The following is a 26,995-nucleotide window of genomic DNA, read 5'->3' as shown; positions in this document are numbered from 1 at the left end:
ACTCCAATAAGTACAGGTCCAACCTACTCAACCTTTCCTCATAGGACAGTCCCTCCACACCCAGCATCAGTCGAATGAACCTTCTCTGAGCTGCCTCCAGTGCCAGTCTATCTTTCCTTAGATAAAGGGCCTAAAATGGTTCACGGTATTTCTGCTGTGGTCTGACCAGTACCTCACACTAAACTGCTTCTCCCTGTAGCCTGAGCTACAGCTGGCAATACCTAGCTCTAGTCAATTTAGTCTCATGAGGACAAAGTCAGGAGCTTGGAGGTTTGCACTTTCCTGCCTGGTGGGTACTACTCCAGAAGCAACATTTGGGGAATGACCCCTCGTTAACACACATTGGTTCTCTGCTTCTTTGGGTTTGAAGAATTTAGCCACGTCTACAGTTTTCATTTCAGAAGCTGTTTATATAAATGTCTTCAATGTAGTCGCACAGCAACAATGCACTTCTCAGGAGTATAGATCTGTGAAGGGTAGGTCATGCCTCACAAACCTATTGAGTTCTTTGAGAAGGTGACAAAACACCTTGAGGGTAAAGTGGTTGATGTGGTGTATGCGGATTTCAGTAAGGTGTTTGAGAACGTTTCCCATGGTAGAAGTTTGCACAAAATATGGAAGCATGGGATACAAGGTGATTTAGCGGTTTTGAATAAGAAATTGGCTAGCTGAAAGACGACAGAGGGTGGTGGTTGATGGGAAAGGTTCATCCTGGAGTTCAGTTACTAGTGGGGTACCGCAGGGATCTGTGTTTGGGTCCACTGCTGCCGGCATTTTATAAACAACCTGGATGAGGGTGTGGAAGAATGGGTTAGTAAACGTGCAGATGACACTAAGGTCAATGGAGCTGTGGATAGTGCCAAGGATGTTGTAGGTTAATGAGGGACATAGATAAACTGCAGAGCTGGGCTGAGAGGTGGCAAATGGAGTTTAATGCAGAAAAGTGTGAGGTGATTCACTTTGTAAGGAGCAACAGGAATGCAGAGCACTGGGCTAATGGTAGGATTCTTGGTAGTGTAGATGAGCAGAGAGATCTCGGTGTCCAGGTACATAATTCCTTGAAAGTTGCCACCCAGGTTGATAGAGTTGTTAAGAAGGCACACAGTGTGTTAGCTTTTAGTGGTAGAGGGATTGAGTTTCGGAACCACGAGGTCATGCTGCAGCTGTACAAAACTCTGGTGCAGCCACATTTGGAGTACTGCATACAGTTCTGGTCACTTCCTTCATAGGAAGGATGTGGAAGCTTTGGAAAGGGTTTAGAGGACATTTACTGGGATGTTGCCTGGTATGGACGGAAGGTCTTATGAGGAAAGGCTGAGGGACTTGAGGCGGTTTTTGTTACAGAGAAGAAGGTTGAGAGGCAACTTAATTAAGACGTACAAGATAATCAGAGGGTTAGATAGTTTGGACAGTGAGAGCCTTTTTACTCAGATAACTATGGCTAGCACGAGGTGATATAGTTTTAAATTGAGTGGTGATAGATATGGGACAGATGTCAGACGTAGTTTCTTTCTTCAGAGTGTAGTACGGGCATGGAACACATTGCCTGCAACAGTAGTAGACTCACCAAAAGTTTAGGGGCATTTAAATAGCCATTGGAAAAGTTTATGGACGAAAATGGAATAGTGTAGGTTAGATGGGATTCAGATTGGTTCCACAAACCCGTGGAACCATCGAGGACATGTACTGCGCTGTAATGTTCTACATTCTATTATTGAATAGAATTTGACGATAGCCTCATGTGGAAAGGTAGATCAGGGTAGAAAGGTTTTCTAACAGCATTCCAGACCTTTGGCACTCTGGTAGCGAAGACACTGTTGCTAATGGTGAAACAATGAGAAACCAAGAACATACAAATGTCCATAACTGGCTGGAGGTTCCAGAGATAGAAATGGTTAAAGTAGGAACTCCAAGATGAAGGATGGAAAACATTGTGGCTGTAACAGCTGCTCCTTTTTTTTTTAAAAGGAGTATTTTAGGTGTTGGAGGTGATTTCCTCGAATTCCAGGAGTAGCAATTACCTTTTTGGAACTTTGGGGAAAGATGATCAAAATAACAGCACTTTTAAAAGGACAAAGACAGACAAAAGGCAGCGAACAGTCAGTGAGGCAGAGAGAGAGAGGAAGAAACCTACACCGCTAGCTGGCACAGATGTGAATAAGCATAGTTACTGCCTTTGCTGTTTGAGTTCATGTATTCTTGGATATCGGAATGCGTCTAGGAAAGATTGATCAACAGAGAGATTCACAGCTGACCTTGGATGAACCTGTGTGGGAGAACTCAGAGCACAGGAACAGGTAAGTGCACAGTTTTTAAAGGGTAACCTTGCTATAAGTCTGCAGTAGTGAGTAGAGTGGGTTCTTTCTTGATTATATATTTTACTGAGACCTGTCTCCATTAAATTTTAAAAATATAAACCATAAGTACTAAGTTAGTCTGGAGCTTTATTGTTTAGGGCAAAAAGACAGTGCTCTTTTCTGGGTGTGTAGATTGTGAAGGAGCAAAGATAGCCTTTCGTAGAGTGATGTGCACTTCCTGTCAGATGTGGGAGTTTAGGGAGAGTTTCCATGTTACTGATGACCAAGTCTGCAGAAGTGTCTTTGGCTGTAAATCCTATCAGACTGCATGGATCACTTGGAGAGACAATTACAGGCAATGAGGAAATTACAAGATCTAGGGGGTGAAGGATAGCAGTTATAAGGAAGGGAGAAAAATCGCAGATACAGTCAGTTAAATGCGTTAACTCCAGGAAAGGTAGAAGAGATAGGCAGGCAGTTCAGGAGTCTCCTGTGGCTATCCCCATTTCAAACAAGTATGTTGTTTTGGAAAATATAGGGGGTGATGGACTCTCAGGGGAATATAGCATGAACAGCCAAGTTTCTGGTATTGAGACTGGCTCTAATGCAACGAGGGGTACGTCGGGTTCCAAGAGATCAACTGTGTCAAGGGACTCTCTAGTCCGAGGTACAGACAGACGTTCTGTGGCCAGCAGCGAAAAATCAGAATGGTGTGTTGCCTCCCTGGTGCCAGGATCAAGGATGTCTCAGAGAGGGTGCAGAATGTTCTCAAGGGGGGGGGGGGAGAGAGGCCAGTAAGAGTCATTGTCCACATTGAGCTAACGACATAGGAAGGGAAAAGGATGAGATTCTGAAGGGAGAAGAGAGAGAGTTAGGCAGGAATTTTAAAAAAAAAAAGGTCCTTCAGGATAGCAATATCTGGATTGCTCCCGGTGCTACGAGCTAGTGAGGGCAGGAATAGGGTGATACAGCAGATGAATGCAAGGCTGAGGAGCTGGTGAAGGGAAAAAGGATTCACATTTTTGGATCATTGGAATCTCTTCTGGGGTAGAAGTGACCTGTACGAGGAGGATGGATTGCGTCTGAATTGGAAGGGGACTAATATACTGGCAGGGAGATTTGCTAGAGCTGCTCTCAAGGATTTAAACTAATAAGATTGGGGAGGGGGAGGGGGGGGAAGCCCAGGGAGATAGTGAGGAAAGAGATCAATCGGAGACTGATACAGTTGAGAACAGAAGCGAGTCAAACAGTCAGGGCAGGCAGGGACAAAGCAGAGAACAAGGTAGGACTGATAAATTAAACTGCATTTACTTCAATGCAAGAGGCCTAACAGGAAGGCAGATGAACTCAGGGCATGGTTAGGAACATGGGACTGGGAGGCCATACCAATTACAGAAACGTGGATCAGGGATGGACAGGACTAGCAGCTTAATGTTCCAGGATACAAATGGTACAGGAAGGATAGAAAGGGGGTTAAGAGAGGGGGAGTGGTGTTCTTGATAAGGGATAGCATTACAGCTGTGCTGAGGGAGGATATTCCTAGAAATACATTTAGGGAAGTTATTTGGGTGGAACTGAGAAATAAGAAAGGGATGATCACCTTATTGGGATTGTATTATAGACCCTCTAATTGTCAGACAGAAGTTGAGAAACAAATTTGTAAGGAGATCTCAGTTATCTGTAAGAATAATAGGGTGGTTATGGTAGGGGATTTTAACTTGTCAAATATAGACTGAGACTGCCATAGTGATACGGTTTATGTGGAGAGGAATTTGTTAAGTGTGTACAAGAAAGTTTTCTGATTCAATATGTCTATGTACCTACTAGAGAAGGTGCAAAACCTGATCTACTCTTGGGAAATAAGGCAGGGCAGGTGACTGAGGTGTCAGTGGGGGAGCACTTTGGGGCCAGTGACCATAATTCTATTAGTTTTAAAATAGTGATGGAAAAGGATAGACTGGATCTAAAAGTGGAAGTTCTAAATTGGAGCAAGGCTAATTTTGATGGTATTAGGCAAGAATTTTCAAAAGCTGATTGAGGGAAGATATTCTCAGGTAAAGGGACAGCTGGAAAATAGGAAGCCTTCAGAAATGAGATAGTGAGAATCCAGAGAAAGTATATTCCTGCTAGGATGAAAGGAAAGGCTGGTAAATGTAGGAATGCTGTATGCCTACAGAAATTGAGGTTTTGGTTAAGAAAAAGAAGGAAGCATATAATAGGTACAGACAGGAGAGATTGAGTGAACCCTTAGAAGAGTATAAAGGCAGTAGGAGTATATTTAAGAGGGAAATCAGGAGGGCAAAAAGGGGACATAAGATAGCTTTGGCAAATAGGGTTAAGGAAAATCTAAAGGGCTTTTACAAATACATTAAGGACAAAAAGGTAACTAGGGAGACAATAAGACCCTTGAAAGACCAGCAAGGCAGCCTTTGTGCGGAGCCGCAGGAGATGGGCAGGATACTAAACGAGTATTTTGCATCAGTATTTTCTGTGGAGAAGGACATGGAAGATATAAAATGTAGGGAAATAGATGGTGGCATCTTGAAAAATGTCCATATTACAGAGGTGATGGTGCTAGATGTCTTGAAACACACAAAAGTGGGTAAATCCACAGGACTTGATCTGGTGTACCCTAGAACTCTATAGGAAGCTAGAGAAGTAATTGCTGGGCCCCTTGCTGAAATATTTGTATCATTGATAGTCACAGGTGAGGTGCCGGAAGACTGGAAGTTGGCTAACATAATGCCACTGAAAATGTGTAAAGGGTAGAAGCAGGCAGGGAAAGTGTTAAGTTCTGAGTTAAATGGTTCTACATAATGACTGCTTTTCCACCTTGTTAACCCATTACCCTTGCCTCCAGCACCCCATTGTTAATTGAAAGTTCTTATCTGATCTGAGTCATGCTCAGCTGAACCTACTGTTTCACAAAATTCAAACTTAACACTTTCCCTGCCTGCTTATATGCTATACACATTCTCAAGCTAACAAAAGGGAAAACTATCCATGGTATGAATCCAGTTAACAAGGTTAAGAACATTCACTGAATAACAGTAAAGGGCTTGGTCTCTATTATTGATACTTGTTGATTATAATGGTCACCCAATTAATATGTATGTTGCCTTATCTGGAGACCTTGCAGTGCAGGCTCACAGGTCCTTGAAAGTAGTGTCACAGGTAGTTTGGATAGTGAAGGCGGTGCTTGGTATGCTTTCCTTTATTGGTCAGTGCATTGAGTATAGGAGTCGGGAGGTCATGTTGCGGCTATACAGGACACTAGTTAGGCCACTGTAGGAATATTGCATACAATTCTGGTCTCCTTCCTATTGGAAGAATGTTGTGAAACTTGAAAGGATTCAGAAAAGATTTACAAGGAAGTTGCCAGGGTTGGAGGATTTGAACTATAGGGAGAGGCTGAACAGGCTGGGGCGGTTTTCCCTGGAGCGTCGGAGGCTGAGGGGCGACCTTATAGGGGTTTATAAAATCACGAGGGGCATGGATAGGATGAATAGACAAGGTCTTTGCTCTGGGCTGGGGGAGTCCAGAACTAGAGGGCATAGGTTTAGAGTGAGATGGGAAAGATTTAAAAAGGGATCTATGGGCAACTTTTTCATACAGAGGGTGGTGCGTGTATGGAATGAGCTGGCAGAGGAAGTGGTGGAGGCTGGTACAATTACAGCATTTAAAAGACATCTGGATGGGTATATGAATAAGAAGGGCTTGGAGGGATATGGGCCGGGTGTTGGCAAATGGGACATGATTAATTTACAATATCTGATCGGCATGGACAAATTGGACTGATTCTGTGCTGTATGTCTCGATGATTCTATGACTGCACACATGTCTATATAGCAAGGGTGAGAATATGAAATATTGACATTTTGAAAGGAATGCAGAGAGTGCCTTTGTAGGTTTCCAAATGGAAGACCGAAAAACAGGTTGGAAAACAGGTTCAACACTTGGAGTGCAGACTCTTCATGCAGTCACTGGAGAAAGGAAAGGGACGGGATTCTGCACCATGGGGAATCACCCAGTTTTGTCGTCTCTTTTCAGAATGGGAGTAATCATCATAAATCTCCAGGGTTTGTAATTAGATCTCATGCCTTTGCTCAACATTCCCCAAGATCTATTGTCTTATCTCTTCTCAGAATCCCATCTCATCGGGATCACCTTCTATGTCATGTCAAATGCACCTCTTTGTCGATCAAAGAGGTGTTTAACTCATTAACTTCCTCAGCATTACAGGACCTAGTGTCTCCTTGCCTGTGGTTCCCTTCCCCACACTCCTCTTTGCTCTGCTCATGTACGACTCACATCTGTACACTGTACGTTCTAATCCTCTTCAACTTCCCAAGTGGTGGCAACTAAAGTGAACTAACCAGGGGCAAACATCCCAGCTGATGTTATCCAAGCAAAGGTATTCCTGGACTAAACTAAAAATATAATTAAAAAAAGGAAGCAATGATGAAAAATCACCTGTTTGTAAACTTTGACTGCTTCAAGTACAAGCTGAAACCCCAGCAAAACCAAAAAAAAAAACAAATCTGTCACATTGGAAAAGCTATTGCACCACTGATGTGAACTGCCAAGTTCAAATTAAAAGGGGATTTACCATAGGATTGTGGTCATGTGCTGATGCACTGCACTTTCAATTAAAGGGGTTTTAATTCCCAAAATAGCAACCCCACAGGCTTTATCAGTCAGTTACAGGCAACGGTACTTCCCAACAATTTTTTAAAAAAGTTGGTTAGCACCAGGGATAAAGCAAATACAGTCAATCCGATCTAACTATAGGAACTGTCACCACAACAGGAAAGAGGGAGAGGAGGGAATGGCGAACCCTTCTTCCTAGGTTCAAAACGAAGCAAGGAAGACTGTTAAACAGGAAGTGCTCATCTTGACAAAGCATTTCGATGAGAAAAGGGGAGTTGATGGCCTCATGGTGTTATCACTAGACGATTAATCTAGGAACCCGGCAGATGGTGGACTCTGAATTCAATGAAAATTTGGACTGATGACTGTGAAACAACTGTCGACTTTCAGGGGTCTGTCTGGGTCACCAAGGTCCTTAAGGGAAGTAAAATGCATCCTTACCTGGTCTGGCCTACATGGGCCTCCAGATCCACAGCAATGTGGTTGACTCTTAATTGCCCTCTGGGACAAGCAGTAAATGTTGGCCAAGCACCCCACACAAAATAAAGATAAGGATAGATTAGGAAATGAACAAAGAGGAAACTTAATCATTCAGGGAATGATCTTTCCTGAAACCAATCCATGCAGATGGTATCTCACACTATGTAAATAAAGACAGCAAGAGAATCCAATGCACTGTTAGTTACTCATCAGCAGACTGTCCCCAGCAACAACCTACTTTAACTCCCAGATCCTCAATTGGTCAAGTAATGTTAGTGCAACACTTTAGTCACTAGAAAAGCCACCACAAAATAAATACAACATACCTCTCCAACATATTCCATTACAAAACAATTCTTCTTAATATTTTGAAGGGTTTTTATGCCCCAACCTCTTCCATCTGAAGTTCTGAAGATGCAGAGATCATATAGCGTCCCATTCTGTACCACTCTGTTTGGACATTGAGATCCACAACTGCAGCAAGAATTGCATTCGAAAATGGGTTTGCCTGGGGCAATCTTTAGCTGCCGTCGTGCATTGTAAGCAAATGTCGCTCCAGCTTCCTCTGGACAACATTTCTCCTCCAAACAGTTTAAACACTCACAGCCAATCAAAGGGTCACTGTTTAAATTGATTCCATGAGATGGTTTGTATTCATTAATGTAATGGAAGTCCATAGGGGGAGGCTCAAAATCCACTTCATTTTCCACCAGTATTTTACCTCTATGATTCTTCTTTCTGTTCAGCTCCTCTTCCCATCTTTTGAGCGCTAATCTTTGTTTGGATTTCCTGATAATACACTCTTCAATTTCAGATTTGTAATCTTTGCAGTTGTTGAACTTTAGCTTTTTTGCTACTTTCACTTTTTCCAAGAATTTGCTCCTATCATCATGATACTGCTTCACAAGTCCAACACATCGGAGATTTTTCCTTGGTTCCCAGGTGTTTGTTGACTCAGGCCATCCTTTCCACTTCACCAGATAGTACTCTTTACGCTTAGAAAGGGGTAAAAATGGAATTTAAAACATGTTAATTAATAAAGCTTGGTTTTGTTATTTTCTTCACTTATACAATACTCAGTTAATGATTTAACAATGTCACTTGAAAAGTTCAAGACAGGAGTATGCCAATAAGCCCCTCAGGCCTGCCCATCATCAAATACAATCCTGGCTGACCATCGATCTCAATACCCTAATCCCACCCTCCCCCACGTCCCTTGATTTCTTTAGCCACTGGAGCCATATCTACTATGATTTGGAGATGCTGGTGTTGGACTGGGGTGTACAAAGTTAAAAATCACACAACACCAGGTTATAGTCCAACAGGTTTGGGCAGTACGGTGGCACAGTGGTTAGCACTGCTGGGGACCTGGGTTCAATTCCCGCCTTAGGTGACTGTCTGTGTGGAGTTTGCACATTCTCCCCGTGTCTGCGTGGGTTTCCTCCTGGTGCTCCGGTTTCCTCCCACAGTCCAAAAGTGTGCAGGTTAGGTGGATTGGCCATGCTAAATTGCCCATATAGTGTTAGGTGAAGGGGTAAATGTAGGGGAAAGGGTCTGGGTGGGTTGCGGGTCGGTGTGGACTTGTTGGGCCGAAGGGCCTGTTTCCACACTGTAAATAATCAAATCTAAAAAAAAAGTTTAATTGGAAGCACTAACTTTCATGGCGCCGCTCCTTCATCAGGTGGTTGTGGAGACCATTGTAAGACACAGAATTTATAGCAAAAATATACAGAGTGACGTAACTGAAATTATACATTGAAAAACACCTTGATTGTTTGTTAAGTCTCTCATCTGTTAGAATGACCATGATAGTTTCACTTCTTTCATATGTAAATCACAACACTTTTTTTAAAAAGTTACATTCTTAGGTTAACTGTAACTTTTTAAAAAAGTGTTGTGTTCTCATCAGAATGCCATCATATTGGAACTTAAAATCCTCACAGTGTGGAAACAGTCATACAGCCCGTCAAGTCCACAATGACCCTTCAACAGATTCACACCCTCTATCCCTGTATTCCCCATGGCTAACCCCACCTAGCCTGCACACTATGGTCAATTTAGCATGACCATAGAGTCATAGAGATGGAAACAGACCCTTCAGTCCGACCCGTCCATGCCGACCAGATATCCCAACCCAATGTAGTCCCACCTGCCAGCACCCGGCCCATATCCCTCCAAACCCTTCCTATTCATATACCCATTCAAATGCCTCTTAAATGTTGCAATGGCACTCATCCACAGACTCTATCGACAAACACATCGACCTGGACCCAATATACCGGCCACTGCAGCGGACAGCTGGAACTGACAACCGGAAGCAGCAGAGACAGCCACTTTAAATGCCGGAGGAAACAGCACAGAAGCGCTTCACAGGAGGCTCCCAAGCACTGAGGATGTCCCCTAGACAGGGGACGAAACGTTTGCAACACAAATTCCCAGCTCGGCGAACACAACCACAACAACGAGCACCCGAGCTACAAATCTTCTCCCAAACTTTTGACTCCCAGTCGCTGTTTGGAAAGTTAAAGTCCCTCAGCATAACTACCCTATTATTCTTACAGATAGCTGAGAGCTCCTTGCAAGTTTGTTTCTCAATTTCCCTCTGACTATTGGGGGGGTCTGTAATACGATCCCAATAAGGTGATCATCCCTTTCTTATTTCTCAGTTCCACCCAAATAACTTTCCTGGATGTATTTCCAGGAATATCCTCCCTCAACACAGCTGTAATGCTATCCCTTATCAAAAATGCCACTCCCCCTCCTCTCACCTCCCTTTCTATCCTTCCTGTAGCATGTGTGTCCTGGAACATTAAGCTGCCAGTCCTGCCCATCCCTGAGCCATGTTTCTGTAATTGCTATGATATCCCAGTCCCATGTTCCTAACCATGCCCTGAGTTCACCTGCCTTCCCTGTTAGGCCCCTTGCATTGGAATACATGCAGTTTAATTTATTAATCCTACCTTGTCCCTGCCGGCCCTGACTGTTTGACTCGCTTCTGTTCTCACTGTACCTGTCTCAGATCGATCTCTTTCCTCCCTATCTCCCTGGGTCCCACCCCCCCACCTTACTAGTTTAAATCCTCCCAAGCAATTCTGCTAAATTTCCCTGCCAGTATATTAGTCCCCTTCCAATTTAGGTGCAATCTGTAATCGACCTGACCTGCACATCTTTGTGGGAGGAAACCGGAGCACCCAGCAGAAACCCACGCAGACACGGGGAGAATGTGCAGACTCCACCCAGACAGTTGTCTGAGGTGGGAATTGAACCTGGGTCTCTGTAGCCGTGAGGCCGCAGCGCTAACCACTGAGCCATCACACCACCCTGAAATTCTTTAGTTCTGATGAAAAGATCATGGAGCTGAAACATTATGTGGCAGGGTCAGGAAAAGCAAGGCCAGTGCTTATGGCAGGACTCAGTTAAGCAAACAAATAAATGAATAAACCTTGAAAATAAGCAGCATACCCAGAAAACATTGTTAATTTTCCACAAAAATTGAATCAAACAGTTTGCTGTTATAAAATTAATTCTACTGGAGATGTAGAAATAAAATCTTAAGAATTGTTAAACGTATTCCTGCATATATTGTCTCACTTATCTATTGTTCATCAGCCATTATGAATTGAACGTCAGCTTAAACTCCAATTCACATTATGGTTAAGTTAGACATTCTTCAAGTGATTAATGTGTAAATGAAATGCATTGAGTTACAAAATCCAAAATGAAATATCAGCTTCCACTGAGCCGGTACTTGATAAACTGTTGTCCGGAGTGTTTATCGCAGGAGATGGAGGCAGAACAGAAACGTTCACTTTGAAGAAATGACAGGTATGTAGTGAACCAACCTTTACTTTCTTATACCCACACAGATACTCCACTTCATATTCTTCAAGATTTCTCTTGTCAATTCCAAGGGCAGGGCAGGTCAGCTTCTCGACTCGACACAGTTCCTGGAGAATCTCGAGTGATGCTAAGCAGGGCACGCACCACCCTGGGATAAGACAGAAGGTGGAATGTTACTCTGGCTGGGTGAGTGAGGAGGGGGCAGAGGGCAAAGCACAGAAATTAGAAATAGCGATGATATGATTGCTTGTATAACCAGAGGGTTCGCACCTCCATAACCCCACACACACAATTTAGGAACAGAAGGCGGCCATTTGGCCCTTTGAGCCTGCTCTGCCATTCAATGTGATCATGGCTGACTCTCTACTTCAATGCCACGTTCCTGCTTTCTCTCTATGTGCCTTGGTGCCTTTAATATCGAAAAAAAAACTTTCTTGAGTATACTTAGTGAGTAGGTCTCCACAAGTTCCTTACCGTCCCTAGTTCCAGGCTCCCCATCCAAGGGGGAGCATCCTCCCTGCATCTGGTCTGTCTAACCTTGTTGGAATTTTATAAGTTTCAATCAGATCCCCTCATGTTTCCATCCTCCAGTGAGTACAGGCCCAGTCAAACCAGTCTCTTCTCATGGGATAGTCTTGTCATCCCTGGTGTCAGCTGAGTGAACCTCCACCCCCTCTATGGAGGTTAAATCCTTTCTTAGCTAGAGAGACCAAAACTGCACACAATACTCTGGATGTGATCTCACCAAGGCCCAGTATAACTGCAGCCAATGCCTCCTTAGGTGATATTCAAAGCACTCCCTTGAGGCAGAACCTAATCCAGGTTTGGAAGTCAAATCCATAACTTTAATTATACAGCTGCAATTTCTCCCCCCAGTAAAAATGATTCCACGCATTGGTTTACATTTTACAGTTGTTTTGAATTTATTCATTTTTAAAAGTTTCTGCTGAACTACTAATGATTCATCTTCTTCACACTGTCACCTTGAAAGTTGAGCTACATTGTAGAAGCATTTTACAGTTCCAATTCACAAACACCCCCACCACAACTATGTCAGAAGCTTTCATAAAAAAGGTCTCTTTATTATCTCATCCCCACCCAACCCAGTTACAAAACTCAAGATTCATTACAGAACCTAAACTTAAAATGTGCTAGCTGTTCAATTCTATCTGTTATCTTTACAATCCAGTGTAACATTTAAAATACAAATTTTAAACACAATACTCAGCTCCCTGCAACAGATTAGAACAGACGTGCATTTGTGTGGTCACCACCCTCACGTCACAATCCTAAAATGAACACTGACATTATAAGCAGGAGTAGGCCATTCAACTCTCCAGCCCACTCTGCTATTCAGTAAGGACTATGTCTAATCTGATCACTCCATGTTCCTGCCTACACTCCATGCTCATTAAGAATGACCCCTCAATGCTAGAATGTCCCATATGTGAAGCATCAAGAACCCTCAGGGTCTTCCGTTGCTGCTCATACTCAGGGGGCATGCATTTCCAGTGAGGGGCAAGTTTATTACACAGAGAATGGTAGGGGTGCGGAACGTGCTGCCAGGGGTGGTGGTGCAGGCAGATACAACAGGGGCTTTTTGATAAGCATATGAACATGCAAGGAATGGAAAGACATGGACAAAGGGCAGGCTGAAGGGATTAGTTTAACTTGGCATCGTGCTCAGCACAACACTGTAGGCTGAAGGGACTGTTCCTGTGCTGTGCTGTACGGTTCGATGTTCTAATAAAGAGGTAAAAACAATGACTGCAGATGCTGGAAACCAGGTTCTGGATTAGTGGTGCTAGAAGAGCACAGCAGTTCAGGCAGCATCCAAGTAGCTTCGAAATCGACGTTTCGGGCAAAAGCCCTTCATCAGGAATGGTAGATTTCGAAGCTACTTGGATGCTGCCTGAACTGCTGTGCTCTTCCAGCACCACTAATCCAGAATATGTTCTGATAAAGCTGTCTCTTCCTCTCAAACTCCAGTGGATACAAGCCTAGTCTCATGTGCAACGAACCAGAATTGATCAGGGACCTCGAAGTGAAGGAGCCATTGGGAGGTAGGGACCATAATACAATAAGCTTCAATCTGCAATTTGAGAGGGAGAGGGTACAATCGGAAGTGACAATATTTCTGTTGAATAAAGGGAACTATGGAGCTATGAGGGAGGAGCTGGCCAAAGTTCAATGGTGCAATACCTTAGCAGGGATGACAGTGGAGGAACAATGGCAGATATTTCTGTGTATCATGCAGAAGATGCAGGATCAGTTCATTCCAAAAAGGAAGAAAGATCATAGGAGGAGGCACGGGTGGCCGTGGCTGACGAGGGAAGTTAAGAAAAATATAAAGTTAAAAGAGAAAAAAGTATAACATAGCAAAGTGGGAAAACGGAGGACTGGGAAGCTTTTAAAGAACAACAGAGGATTACTAAGAAGGAAATATGCAGAGAAAAAATGGTGGTACAAAGGTAAACTGGCCAAAAATATAAAGGAGGATAGTAAAAGCTTTTTTAGGTATGTGAAAGGGAAAAAAATGGTTAAGACTAAAATTGGGCCCTTGAAGACAGAAACGGGGGAATAAAGAAATGGCAGAAGAATTGAATTGGTACTTCAGATCTGTGTTCACTGGGGAAGACACAAGCAATCTCCCAGAGGTAACAGTGGCTGAAGGACCTGAACTGAAGGAAATTTATATTTGCCAGGATTTGGTGTTGGAGAGACTGTTAGGTCTGAAGGTTGATAAGTCCTCGGGGCCTGATGGTCTACATCCCAGGGTACTGAAGGAGGTGGCTCGAGAAATTGTGAATGCGTTGGTGATTATTTTCCAGAGTTCGATAGATTCGGGATCAGTTCCTGCGGATTGGAGGGTGGCTAATGTTGTACCACTTTTTAAGAAAGGTGGGAGAGAGAAAGCAGGAAATTACAGACCAGTTAGTCTGACCACAGTGGTGGGAAAGATGCTGGAGTCTATTATAAAGGATGAAATTACGATACATCTGGATAGTAGTAACAGGATAGGTCAGAGTCAGCATGGATTTGTGAAGGGGAAATCACACTTGACTAATCTTCTGGAATTTTTTGAGGATGTAACTCTGAAGATGGATGAGGGAGATCCAGTAGCTGTAGTGTACCTGGACTTTCAGAAAGTTTTTGATAAAGTCCCACATAGGAGATTAGTGAGCAAAATTAGGGCGCATGGTATTAGGGGCAAAGTACTAACTTGGATTGAAAGTTGGTTGGCTGATAGGAAACAAAGAGTAGTGATAAACGGCTCTATTTCGGAATGGCAGGCAATGACCAGTGGGGTACCACAGGGATCAGTGCTGGGACCGCAGCTTTTTACAATATACGTTAATGATATAGATGATGGTATTACTAATAACATTAGCAAATTTCCTGATGATATTAAGCTGGGAGGCAGGGTGAAATATGAGGAGGATGTTAGGAGATTACAGAGTGACCTGGGCAGGTTAGGCGAGTGGTCAGATGCATGGCAGATGCAGTTTAATGTGGATAAATGTATGGTTATCCACTTTGATGGCAAGAACAGGAAGGCAGATTACTACCTAAATGGAATCAATTTAGGTAAAGGGGCAGTACAAAGAGATCTGGATGTTCTTGTACACCAGTCAATGAAGGTAAGCATGCAGGTACAGCAGGTAGTGAAGAAGGCTAATAGCATGCTGGCCTTCCTAACAAGAGGGATTGAGTATAGAAGCAAAGAGGTTCTTCTGCAGCTGTACAGGGCCCTGGTGAGACCACAACTGGAGTACTGTGTGCAGTTCTGGTCTCCAAATTTGAGGAAAGACATTCTGACTATTGAGGGAGTGCAGCGTAGGTTCACGAGGTCAATTCCAGGAATGGCGGGACTACCTTATGCTGATAGACTGGAGCGACTGGGCTTGTATACCCTTGAGTTTAGAAGGCTGAGAGGGGATCTGATTGAGACATACAAGATTTATTAAAGGATTGGATACTCTGGAGGCAGGAAGCATGTTTCCACTGATGGGTGAGTGCCGAACCAGAGGACACAGCTTAAAAATACAGGGTAGACCATTTAGGACAGAGATGAGGAGAAACTTCTTCACCCAGAGAGTGGTGGCTGTGTGGAATGCTCTGCCCCAGAGGGCAGTGGAGGCTCAGTCTCTGGATTCATTTAAGAAAGAGTTGGATAGAGCTCTCAAGGATTGTGGAATCAAGGGTTATGGGGATAAAGCAGGAACAGGATACTGATTCAATATGATCGTGGCGCTGCAGGCTCGAAGGGCAGAATGGCCTACCTCCTGCACCTATTGTCTACTGACAATGCTGTCATTCCAGATATTCAACTAGCAAACCTGCTCTGCACAAGGACACCCTGATCACTCTGCATCTCAGCTCTTGCCAACTTACCATTTAGATGCTAAATATTTATTCTTCTTGCCAAAATCAACAATTTCACCTGTTCCCACATTAAACTCCATTTGCTCACTGTCTGCCCACTCATGTAACATATTGTTTCCTCTGCAGCCTCATGCCATCTTCAGAACTTCCTTGCCTATCATCTTTGTGCCAACAGTTGAGGCCCCAGCACTGATCTTGTAACACGTTGTGTGCCGCACCTTGACAATTTATGCCTGCTCTTTCTTGTTAGCTCGCCAACTGCAAACAGGGAGCAATGGTAACAGACAGGTTAAGCATTTCCCAAGTCCACTGGACCAACTTAAAAAGTACCCAAGGTAAATGTAGCTCAAACACACAGCAATCAAATCAACATTTTGTATGTACACTTCAGGCCTATTGGGCTGTTGGCAGCAGTTATTTTGTTAGACAGGGGAGTACACCAAATTGTAAAAAAGTGAAACATTTACTAAAACAATTTTAGCATCCGTATTGAGAGCAGGAAGGTTTTTCCAAAGTAACAATGAGATGGTGCCAGTGTTGGACTGGGCTGGACAATGTTAAAAATCACACAACACCAGGTTATAGTCCAACAGGTTTATTTGGAAGCTCTAGCTTTCAGAGCGCTGCTCCTTCATCAGGTGGTTGTGCGCAACCACCTAATGAAGGAGCAACACCCCGAAAGCTAGAGCTTCCAAATAAACCTGTTGGACTATAACCTGGTGTTGTGTGATTTTTAACTTTCCAAAGTAAAATACAGATAATATTTTCATAATGAACTGTTATAGACAAATTACAGGAATCATGTTTGAATGCAAAGTTACAGACAATGACAACCAGACTAAATTCAATCTAGTCACTCAGTCCTAACTACCCACAGGGTCAAAAACCAAATCCATGCTTTATATTAGAACATAGAAAAGTACAGCACAGAACAGGCCCTTCGGCCCATGATGTTTTGCAGGGGATTATTCCTCATCTAAAATAAAATAACCTAACCTGTGCACCCCTCAACTCACTGCTATCCATGTGAATATCCAGTAGGTGCTTAAATGTCCCCAATGACTCTGCTTCCACCACCACTGCTGGCAGCGCATTCCATGCATTCACAACTCTCTGCATGAAGAACCTTCCTCTGATGTCCCCTCTATACCTCCCTCTTAGTATCCTATTCAAATACTCCCATAAACTCTTACTATCTTTTTTTCTGCTCTCCTTATAATAACAGGCTAGTGGTAAACTTCAGACACATGTTCTAAGTTCGGAAGGTGCTAGAATGGAAATGAAAAACTGCTTCCATTAATAGAAGATTTACTAACCACAGGATGCAGTTAAAATAATTAAAAACTATGGGGAGGTGTGGACCTTTTTCTAAGCAGGTAATTGTTCAGATCAGGAATAGGCTGCTTGAAATGGTGGTGGATGCAGATAAAGCAGGAATATTTTTTTAAATGAACTTGATATCCATTTTGAAGAGGAAAGATGTGCAGAGCTGTGCTGAAACACTAAGGGAATGGGGTTAATCATTAGTCACTTTCAGACAGGAATGATGGGCCAAATGGCCTCCTTATAGGCTTCCAATTTCTGTGATTTCACAACCAGTTTTGGTAACATATTCCACATTCTAAAGCAATTTTAATTAAAACAAAAATCTATTCTCCCCTTGTATGCTTCCAGCATGCTGCCTAAGGGTTTATTTCCTCACCACTAGCTCACTAGAATGTTTAAATAATGCCTCAGTTCACCCAAACTTACATCTGTCTTCCACCTTCCCTATTTCAACAAACAGGCTGGGTTTAACTGTAAGACAACATGCCAAAAGTTGCAATAAATGACCAAAGTAGGATGAGGAGACATTTCTTCACCCAGGGAAAAGGAACCTGTGGAATTCTCTGCCACAGAAAGCAGCTGACACCAAAACATTGATTGTTTCCCAGGACATGGATATAGCCCAAGAACTAAAGGGAACAATGAGCATGGGGGGGAAAGCAGGAAGGGGGGACTGAATTGGATGACCAGCCACAATCAATCATTCTGCTCAAAGAACCGAATGGCCTACTCCTGCTCCCACTTTCGATGTTTGTGTCCAAGCCACTTTCCCAATTCTTTGTGCACATGCAAACAGATCCCTGTAATCCCATTAAGTGTTTTTCCATGAGAAAATGGCCTCAGAAGCACATCTTTCCAAAACTCAAGACCTACAATATTCAAATTAAGTACCAAATATGAAGTTCGATTGGAATCAGTAAAATTAATCAGGCTTCAAGAACCACATATCCAAGACTGTACACATCTCTAACATTCTGCAATCTACTCCAGACCCAAAATTTCCTGAGATATCTACACTCAGCTAATTCTGCATCCTCCAATTTAATAGTTTAGTGGTCATGCCATCCAGCATCTGGAATTCCCTACTACACCCTTCCCTCCTTAAAATCCGAATGTGCTGGAGAAACTCAGCAGGTGTGGCAACAACTGTAGAGAGTAAAACACAGTTAACATTTCAAGTTCAGCGACCCTTTGAGAGAACTGAAAATGAGTCACTGGGCTCAAAACATGAACTATTTCTCTCTGCACAGACGCTGCCAGACCTGCTGAGTTTTTCCAGCACCTTCTGTTTCAAACTTCCAGCATCTGCAATTCTTTGTATTTATTTTATTCCTTAAAACCCATTGTTTGACCATCTGATATACCCTTCTGTGGCTCAATCTTAGCTATTAATGTCCCAGTATTGTGCTTTGGGCATTTTATGTTGAAGGCACTACATAAATGCACATTCTCGTCCATGAAGAATGTTTTTAAGATATCTTTCCCTGTATCTGTGCTCACCTCCAATAATCTTCTCCCCTCCCCAGTAAACTGTTTGGGAAGCCATTAAAAAACAGTGTATGTAAACAAAACATGATGAAAGGTTTAATCATTTTCCCATCACACAAATGTTATTAAGATTCTGACATTGTTGCAAGCTCTAACAAATACTGACATCAACAGTGAGACAGCTGAAACGTCATCAGCAGCTAGTCATAAATCCAAGGATGATTCAGCAGGAACTGGAGTTGTTAACTGCCCCTGACACAAAAGGGATTAATTTATCTCCAAAATGATGCAGAGGAGAAAACATGAGGATGTTACTTGTCATCCTCTAACTTTAAAAATTCTCCCCCTCAATCTGCTTTGCAGACTCCAATGCCAACAACTGAAAATCTTTAATGAAATTAGAAGCATTCAAATTTGTTCCAAACTTTGCTATAAATATGAAAACTATAAAAAGAAGCTGCCTACTCTTTGCTGAATAATGCCATAGGATCTTTAACATCCACTCAAAACATTAAAGAGGGTGATGGCTTCATGTCTCATCCATTGACAAGGGGGTTCCCACTGTCTAATTACTGACTGGACAGTTAACTTTAGGGTTGGAAAGGGTCTTCTTCATTTAATTCCAGTAGGTATCACTTATCTGTTTTGAAAACCAAAGATGCAAAGTTCCTCCGGGTTATATTGGAACTGCATGTTCAATCCACATCACCTTCCCCAGAACTCAAGCTATGACCATCTCCATCTTCAGCCAGCAGTTCAGGCTGACCCACACTCATTGCATCCTGTGCTACCAAACCCACATCCCATAGAACATAGATCATAGTACATTCCAGCGCAGCACAGGCTCTTCAGCACTCGATGTTGCACTAACCTGTGGAACCAATCTAAAGCCCATCTAACCTATACTATTCCATTCTCGTCCATATGCCTATCCAATGACCATTTAAATGTCCTTAAAGTTGGCGAGTCTACTACAGTTGCAGGCAGTGCGTTCCACACCCCTACTACTCTCTGAGAAAAGAAACTACCTCTGACATCTGTCCTATATCTATCATCCCTCAATTTAAAGCTATGTCCCCTCATGGTAGCCATTGCTATCCAAGGAAAAAGGCTCTCACTGTCCACCCTATTTAACCCTCTGATTATCTTATATATCTCAACTAAGTCACCTCTCAAACTTCTTCTCTCTAATGAAAACCGTCTCAAGTCCCTCAGCCTTTCCTCGTAAGACCTTCCCTCCATACCAGGCAGCATCCTAGTAAATCTCCACTAAACCCTTTCCAAAGTTACCACATCCTTCTTATAATGCGGTGACCAGAATGTTACACAATACTACAAATGTGGCTGCACCAGAGTTTTGTACAGCTGCAGCATGACCTCTTAGTTCCGGAACTCAATCCCTCTACCACTAAAAGCTAACACACCGTATGCCTTCTTAGCAATCCTATCAACCTGGGTGGCAACTTTCAAAGATCTATGTACCTGGACACCAAGATCTCTCTGCTCATCTACACTATCAAGAATCTTACCATTAGCCCAGTACTCTGCATTCCTATTACTCCTTCCAAAGTGAATCACCTCACACTTTTCTGCATTAAACTCCATGTGCCACCTCTCAGCCCAGCTCTGCAGCTTATCCATGTCCCTCTGTAACCTACAACATCCTTTGGCACTATCCACAACTCTGCAGACCTTAGTGTCATCTGCAAATTTACTAACCCATCCTTCTACGCCCTCATCCAAGTCGTTGTTAAAAATGACAAACAACAGTGGACCAAAAACAGATCCTTGTGGTACCCCACTAGTTATTAAACTCTAGGATGGACATTTCCATCAACCACCCTCTGTCTTCTTTCAGCTCACCAATGTCTGATTCAAACCGCTAAATCACCCTCAATATCATACCTCCATATTTTGTGCACTAGCCTACCATGGGGAACCTTATCAAACACCTTACTGAAATCCATATACACCACATCAACCACCTTACCCTCATCCACCTGTTTGATCACCTTCTCAAAGAACTCAATAAAGGTTAGTTAGGCATGACCTATCCTTCACAAAACCGTATTGACTATCCCTTATCAACTTATTCCTTTCTAGATGATTATGAATCCTATCTCTTATACTCCTGTCCAACACTTTTACCCACAACCGAAGCAAGGCGCACTAGTCTATAATTACCAGGGTTGTCTCTACTCCCCTTCTTGAACCAGGGAACAACATTTGTTACCCTCCAGCCTTGTGGCACTATTCCTGTAGACAATGACAACGTAAAGATCAAAGCCAAAGGCTTGGCAATCTCCTCCCTGACTTCTCAGAGAATCCGAGGATAAATCCCATCCGGACCAGGGGAACTTACCTATTTTTACACTTTACAGAATTCCATCTCTCACAACACCACCTTCCAAACCCACAACCACTTCTCCAAGGGCAGCAGATACATGGGAACACCACCCTCTGCAAGTTCCCCTCCAAGCCACTCCCCATCCTGACTTGGAAATATATCACTGTTCCTTCAGTGTCACTGGATTAAAAACCTGGAATCCCCTTCGTAAGGGCACTGTGGGTCTATCTACAGCACATGGACTGCAGCAGTTCAAGAAGGCAGCTCACCCCCACCTTCTCAAGGGGGCAAGTAGGGACGGGTAGTAAATGTTTGCCTTACCCATGACACCCACATCTCAAGCATATAAAAGACTGACTGTTCTTCACAAGTTTGGTTAGCTAAATCCGTTCACCTTTAAAATCCTCACCCATGTCTTTGTCCATTCCTTACTCGACAACTGTAATGTTCCCCCACCCAGCCTCTCAGTTACTACTCAATACACCAACCTCCTAAGGCTGGTGCCAGTCACCCATTTCACAACGAGTTGTCCCTCCCAGCTTCCAGAAGACCAACCACCAACCCCCATCTAAATACTCCAACTTCTCAGATTACAATCTGCTCCGTCATCATTTCCTCACACTCCTCCAATACAACGCTCAAATATTTCCCCGCGAAAACTTCCTTACCACGTTCACCACCCACAGAGCTCTCTTCCAAAAAAAACATAACCACTTTAACTCAGTTTCTACTCCCTTCACCCACACCAGCCTTTTCTTTGACTTGTCAAGTACTTTACACAGAAGTGTGATCCTGGTGTTTCAAAAAAAAAGGTGCAATTTGAGAGATACCTTTGAGAAAGGCTCAACTCAGCTGTGTGCATTTCAAAGGCTTAACCAGTCACAGACATTACCAGCACTGAGAGTCTGAATTAAGCCTTTGAACACACTTTCTTGCATAACAGTGCTCGTTTGAAAATAAGGCCTCCGCTCCCTCCCCAGAGGGCAAAACTACCAGAATCTGAAAATAAAAGACTCTAATTGCTTTGTGTGGAAAAGCTGATTCCTATTTGCCCTGCAAGCTACCCCACTCCCCATTTTAAGAGACCGTAGCTCAGAACAATGCAGCCTCAAGAATCATCTCACGTTGGGTGCCTTAAAACTGAAAGTAAAATAAAGTTAGTGCAGGTCTAACTCCAGAGAGAGAGCACAATGTGTATTTAAAGAGATCAGTTCCAATTTGATTCTTTTTTCTGCGCCGGAATTCAGAAAGCAAAAGGGGTTCCTTGCTGGTCACATTAAAAGAAAAGCCCCCAATGAAGGGAAACGGTGGAGGAGGGTGAAAAGAGGAACTGGATGGTGCAGAGGGTGGGGGGTTGTACACAGGAGATTGTAAACGCGGCGAAGGCAGGTTCCTGGGGCAGCGCAGGGAGAAGCGCAGCAGCTGCAGGAGCTCCTACACTCACAGCACAATCCCCCGACCCCCGTCCACCGGAACACTCTGCAAAACACCCCCAACACTGCAATTACCCTCCACCAAAACTGAGCAGATACTTACTGCCTCTGCTTTCAGCCATCTTGGACTTCCCATTCAAATATGGTGGCGCGTAAAAGACGCTGCTGCATTCTATTAAAGAAAGTCTCGCCCCCTCCAAAACAAACTCCTCCCCTTTCCTTAAAGAGATCGGGACAAAGAATGCAGCACACTCTCACACTTCCACACTCTCACAGCTAAATGTACACAGACTCCCACAGCTAAATGCACACACACAGACTCCCACAGCTAAATGTACACACACACTCACAGCAAAATTTACACACACACTCCCACAGCAAATTGTACACAGACTCCCACAGCTAAATACACACACACATTCCCAGAACTAAATGCACACACACAGACTCCCACAGCTAAATGCACACACACACAGACTCCCACAGCTAAATGTACACACACACTTCCACAGCTAAATGTACACACAAACTCCCACAGTTAAATATACACACACACTCCCACAGCTAAATGTACACACACACAGTCCCACAGCAAATTGTACACACACACTCCCACAGCTAAATGTACACACACTTCCACAGCTAAATGCACACACACACAGACTCCCACAGCTAAATGTACACACACACTCCCACAGCTAAATGTACACACACACTTCCACAGCTAAATGCACACACATACTCCCACAGTTAAATATACACACACACTCCCACAGCTAAATGCACACACACAGAAACTCCCACAGCTAAATGTACACACATACACTCTCACAGCTAAATGTACACACACACAAACTCCCACGGCTAAATGTACACACACACACTCACAGCAAAATTTACACACACACTTCCACAGCTAAATGTACACACACACATTCACAGCAAAATTTACACACACACTTCCACAGCTAAATGTACACACACACGCTCCCACATCTAAATGTACACACACACACTCACAGCTAAATGTACACACACACTTCCACAGCTAAATGTACACACACACACTCCCACAGCTAAATGTACACACACTCCCACAGCTAAATGCACACACACACACTCCCACAGCTAAATACACACACACACACTCTCACAGCTAAATGTACACACACACTTCTACAGCTAAAGGTACACACACACACTCCCACAGCTAAATGTACACACACACAGTCCCACAGCAAATTGTACACACACACTCCCACAGCTAAATGTACACACACTTCCACAGCTAAATGCACACACACACAGACTCCCACAGCTAAATGTACACACACACTCCCACAGCTAAATGTACACACACACTTCCACAGCTAAATGCACACACATACTCCCACAGTTAAATATACACACACACTCCCACAGCTAAATGCACACACACAGAAACTCCCACAGCTAAATGTACACACATACACTCCCACAGCTAAATGCACACACACACACTCCCACAGCTAAATACACACACACACACACTCTCACAGCTAAATTTACACACACACTTCCACAGCTAAATGTACACACACACACTCCCACAGCTAAATGTACACACACTCCCACAGCTAAATGCACACACACACACTCCCACAGCTAAATACACACACACACACACTCTCACAGCTAAATGAACACACACAGCCCACAGTTAAATGCACACACACACACTCCCACAGCTAAACGTACACACACATTCTCACAGCTAAATGTACACTCTCACACCTTCACAGCTAAATGTACACACACACACTCCCACAACTAAACGTACACACACACTCCCACAGCTAAATGTACACACACTCCCACAGCTAAATGCACACACACACACTCCTACAGCTAAATGCACACACACACACAGCTAAATGTACACACACACACCCACAGCTAAACATACACTGACACACACACACCCAAAGCTAAATGCACACTCACACACACTCCACAGCTAAATGTAAACATGCACACACTCCCACAGCTAAATGTACACACACTCCCACAGCTAAATGCACACACACACACCCCTACAGCTAAATGCACACTCACACACACAGATAAATGTAGACACACATACTCCCACAGCTAAATGTACACACACACTCCAACAGCTAAATATACACACACACACACACTCCCACAGCTAAATGTACACACACGCGCCCACAGCTAAATGTACACTCACACACACACACTCCTCAGCTAAATGTACACTCACACACACACTCCTACAGCTAAATGCACACTCACACACACAGCTAAATGTACACACACACCCCCACAGCTAAACGTACACTGTACACACACTCCCAAAGCTAAATTCACACTCACACACACTCCACAGCTAAATGTAAACATGCACACACTCCCACAGCTAAATGCTCACACACACACACTCCTACAGCTAAATGCACATTCACACACACAGCTAAATGTAGACACACATACTCCCACAGCTAAATGTATACACACACTTCCACAGCTAAATGCACACACATACACACTCCCACAGCTAAATGTACACACACACTCCCACAGCTAAATATACACCCACACTTCCACAGCTAAATGTACACACACACACTCCCACAGCTAAATGCACACACACACTCGCACAGCTAAATGTACACACACACTCTCACAGCTAAATGTACACAGACACACACACTCCCACAGCTAAATGTACACACACTCCCACAGCTAAATGCACACACAAAGTCCCACAGCTAAACGTACACACACACTCCCACAGCTAAATGGACACTGACACACTCACTCCCACAGCTAAAGGTACACACACACTTCCACAGCTAAACATACACACACACTCCAACAGCTAAATATACACGCACACACACACTCCCACAGCTAAATGTACACTCACACACACACTCCCACAGCTAAATGTACACTCACACACACACTCCCACAGCTAAATGTACGCTGAAACACACTCCCACAGCTAAAGGTACACACACACTCCCACAGCTAAATGTACACAAACACTCCAACAGCTAAATGTACACTGACCCACACACTCCCACAGCTAAATATACACGCGCACACACACTCCCACAGCTAAATGTACATACACGCTCCCACAGCTAAATACACACACACACACTCTCACAGCTAAATGAACACACACAGCCCACAGTTAAATGCACACACACACACTCCCACAGCTAAATTTACACACACACTTCCACAGCTAAATGTACACACACAGCCCACAGTTAAATGTACACACACTCCCACAGCTAAACGTACACACACATTCTCACAGCTAAATGTACACTCTCACACCTTCACAGCTAAATGTACACACACACACTCCCACAGCTAAACGTACACACACACTCCCACAGCTAAATGTACACACACTCCCACAGCTAAATGCACACACACACACTCCTACAGCTAAATGCACACTCACACACACACAGCTAAATGTACACACACACACCCACAGCTAAACATACACTGACACACACACACCCAAAGCTAAATGCACACTCACACACACTCCACAGCTAAATGTAAACATGCACACACTCCCACAGTTAAATGTACACACACTCCCACAGCTAAATGCACACACACACACCCCTACAGCTAAATGCACACTCACACACACAGATAAATGTAGACACACATACTCCCACAGCTAAATATACACACACACTCCAACAGCTAAATATACACACACACACACTCCCACAGCTAAATGTACACACACGCTCCCCCAGCTAAATGTACACTCACACACACACATTCCTCAGCTAAATGTACACTCACACACACACTCCTACAGCTAAATGCACACTCACACACACAGCTAAATGTACACACACACCCCCACAGCTAAACGTACACTGTACACACACTCCCAAAGCTAAATTCACACTCACACACACTCCACAGCTAAATGTAAACATGCACACACTCCCACAGCTAAATGCTCACACACACACTCCTACAGCTAAATGCACATTCACACACACAGCTAAATGTAGACACACATACTCCCACAGCTAAATGTATACACACACTTCCACAGCTAAATGCACACACATACACACTCCCACAGCTAAATGCACACTCACACATACAGCTAAATGTACACACACTCCCACAGCTAAATGTACACACATGCTCCCACAGCTAAATGTACACTCACACACATACAATCACAGAGCTAAATGTACACACACACAATCCCACTACAAAATGTACACTCACACACACACACACACACTCCCACAGCTAAATGTACACTGAAACACACACTCCCACAGCTAAATGTACACTGAAACACATACTCCCATAGCTAAAGGTACACACACACTCCCACAGCTAACTGGACACACACACACACTCCCACAGCTAAATGTACACTGAAACACACACTCCCATAGCTAAAGGTACACACACACTCCCACAGCTAACTGTACATACACACTCCAACAGCTAAATGTACACTGACACACACACACACTCCCACAGCTAAATGTACACACACACACACTCCCACAGCTAAATGTATACTCACACAAACACACACTCCCACAGCTAAATGCACACTCACACACACTCCCACAGCTAAATGTACACTGACACACACACCCAAAGCTAAATGTATACAGACACACACTTCCACAGCTAAATGCACACTCACACACACTCCCACAGCTAAATGCACA

General features: G+C 43.6%; 1 protein-coding gene across 1 annotated transcript in view; it reads right to left on the bottom strand.

The window, feature by feature from the left end:
- The window catches only part of LOC140467032 (histone-lysine N-methyltransferase SUV39H2-like), a 36,309-nt gene extending 13,830 nt beyond the window's left edge, over positions 1-22,479 (bottom strand). The window contains exons 1-3 of the mRNA XM_072563070.1: positions 22,351-22,479; positions 11,270-11,415; positions 7,754-8,422 (exon numbers count right to left, since the gene is read on the bottom strand). Coding sequence (XP_072419171.1) covers positions 7,754-8,422; positions 11,270-11,415; positions 22,351-22,369 — 834 coding nt within the window. The 5' untranslated portion in view covers positions 22,370-22,479. The remainder of the gene's footprint in view (positions 1-7,753; positions 8,423-11,269; positions 11,416-22,350) is intronic.
- Between the last annotated feature and the right edge of the window lie 4,516 nt (positions 22,480-26,995).

The sequence above is a fragment of the Chiloscyllium punctatum genome, chromosome 44 (genome assembly GCF_047496795.1).
Source record: "Chiloscyllium punctatum isolate Juve2018m chromosome 44, sChiPun1.3, whole genome shotgun sequence".
Taxonomy (NCBI): domain Eukaryota; kingdom Metazoa; phylum Chordata; class Chondrichthyes; order Orectolobiformes; family Hemiscylliidae; genus Chiloscyllium; species Chiloscyllium punctatum.
Note: the sequence above shows the minus strand (reverse complement) of the source record. Positions and strands in the feature narration are given on the sequence as shown.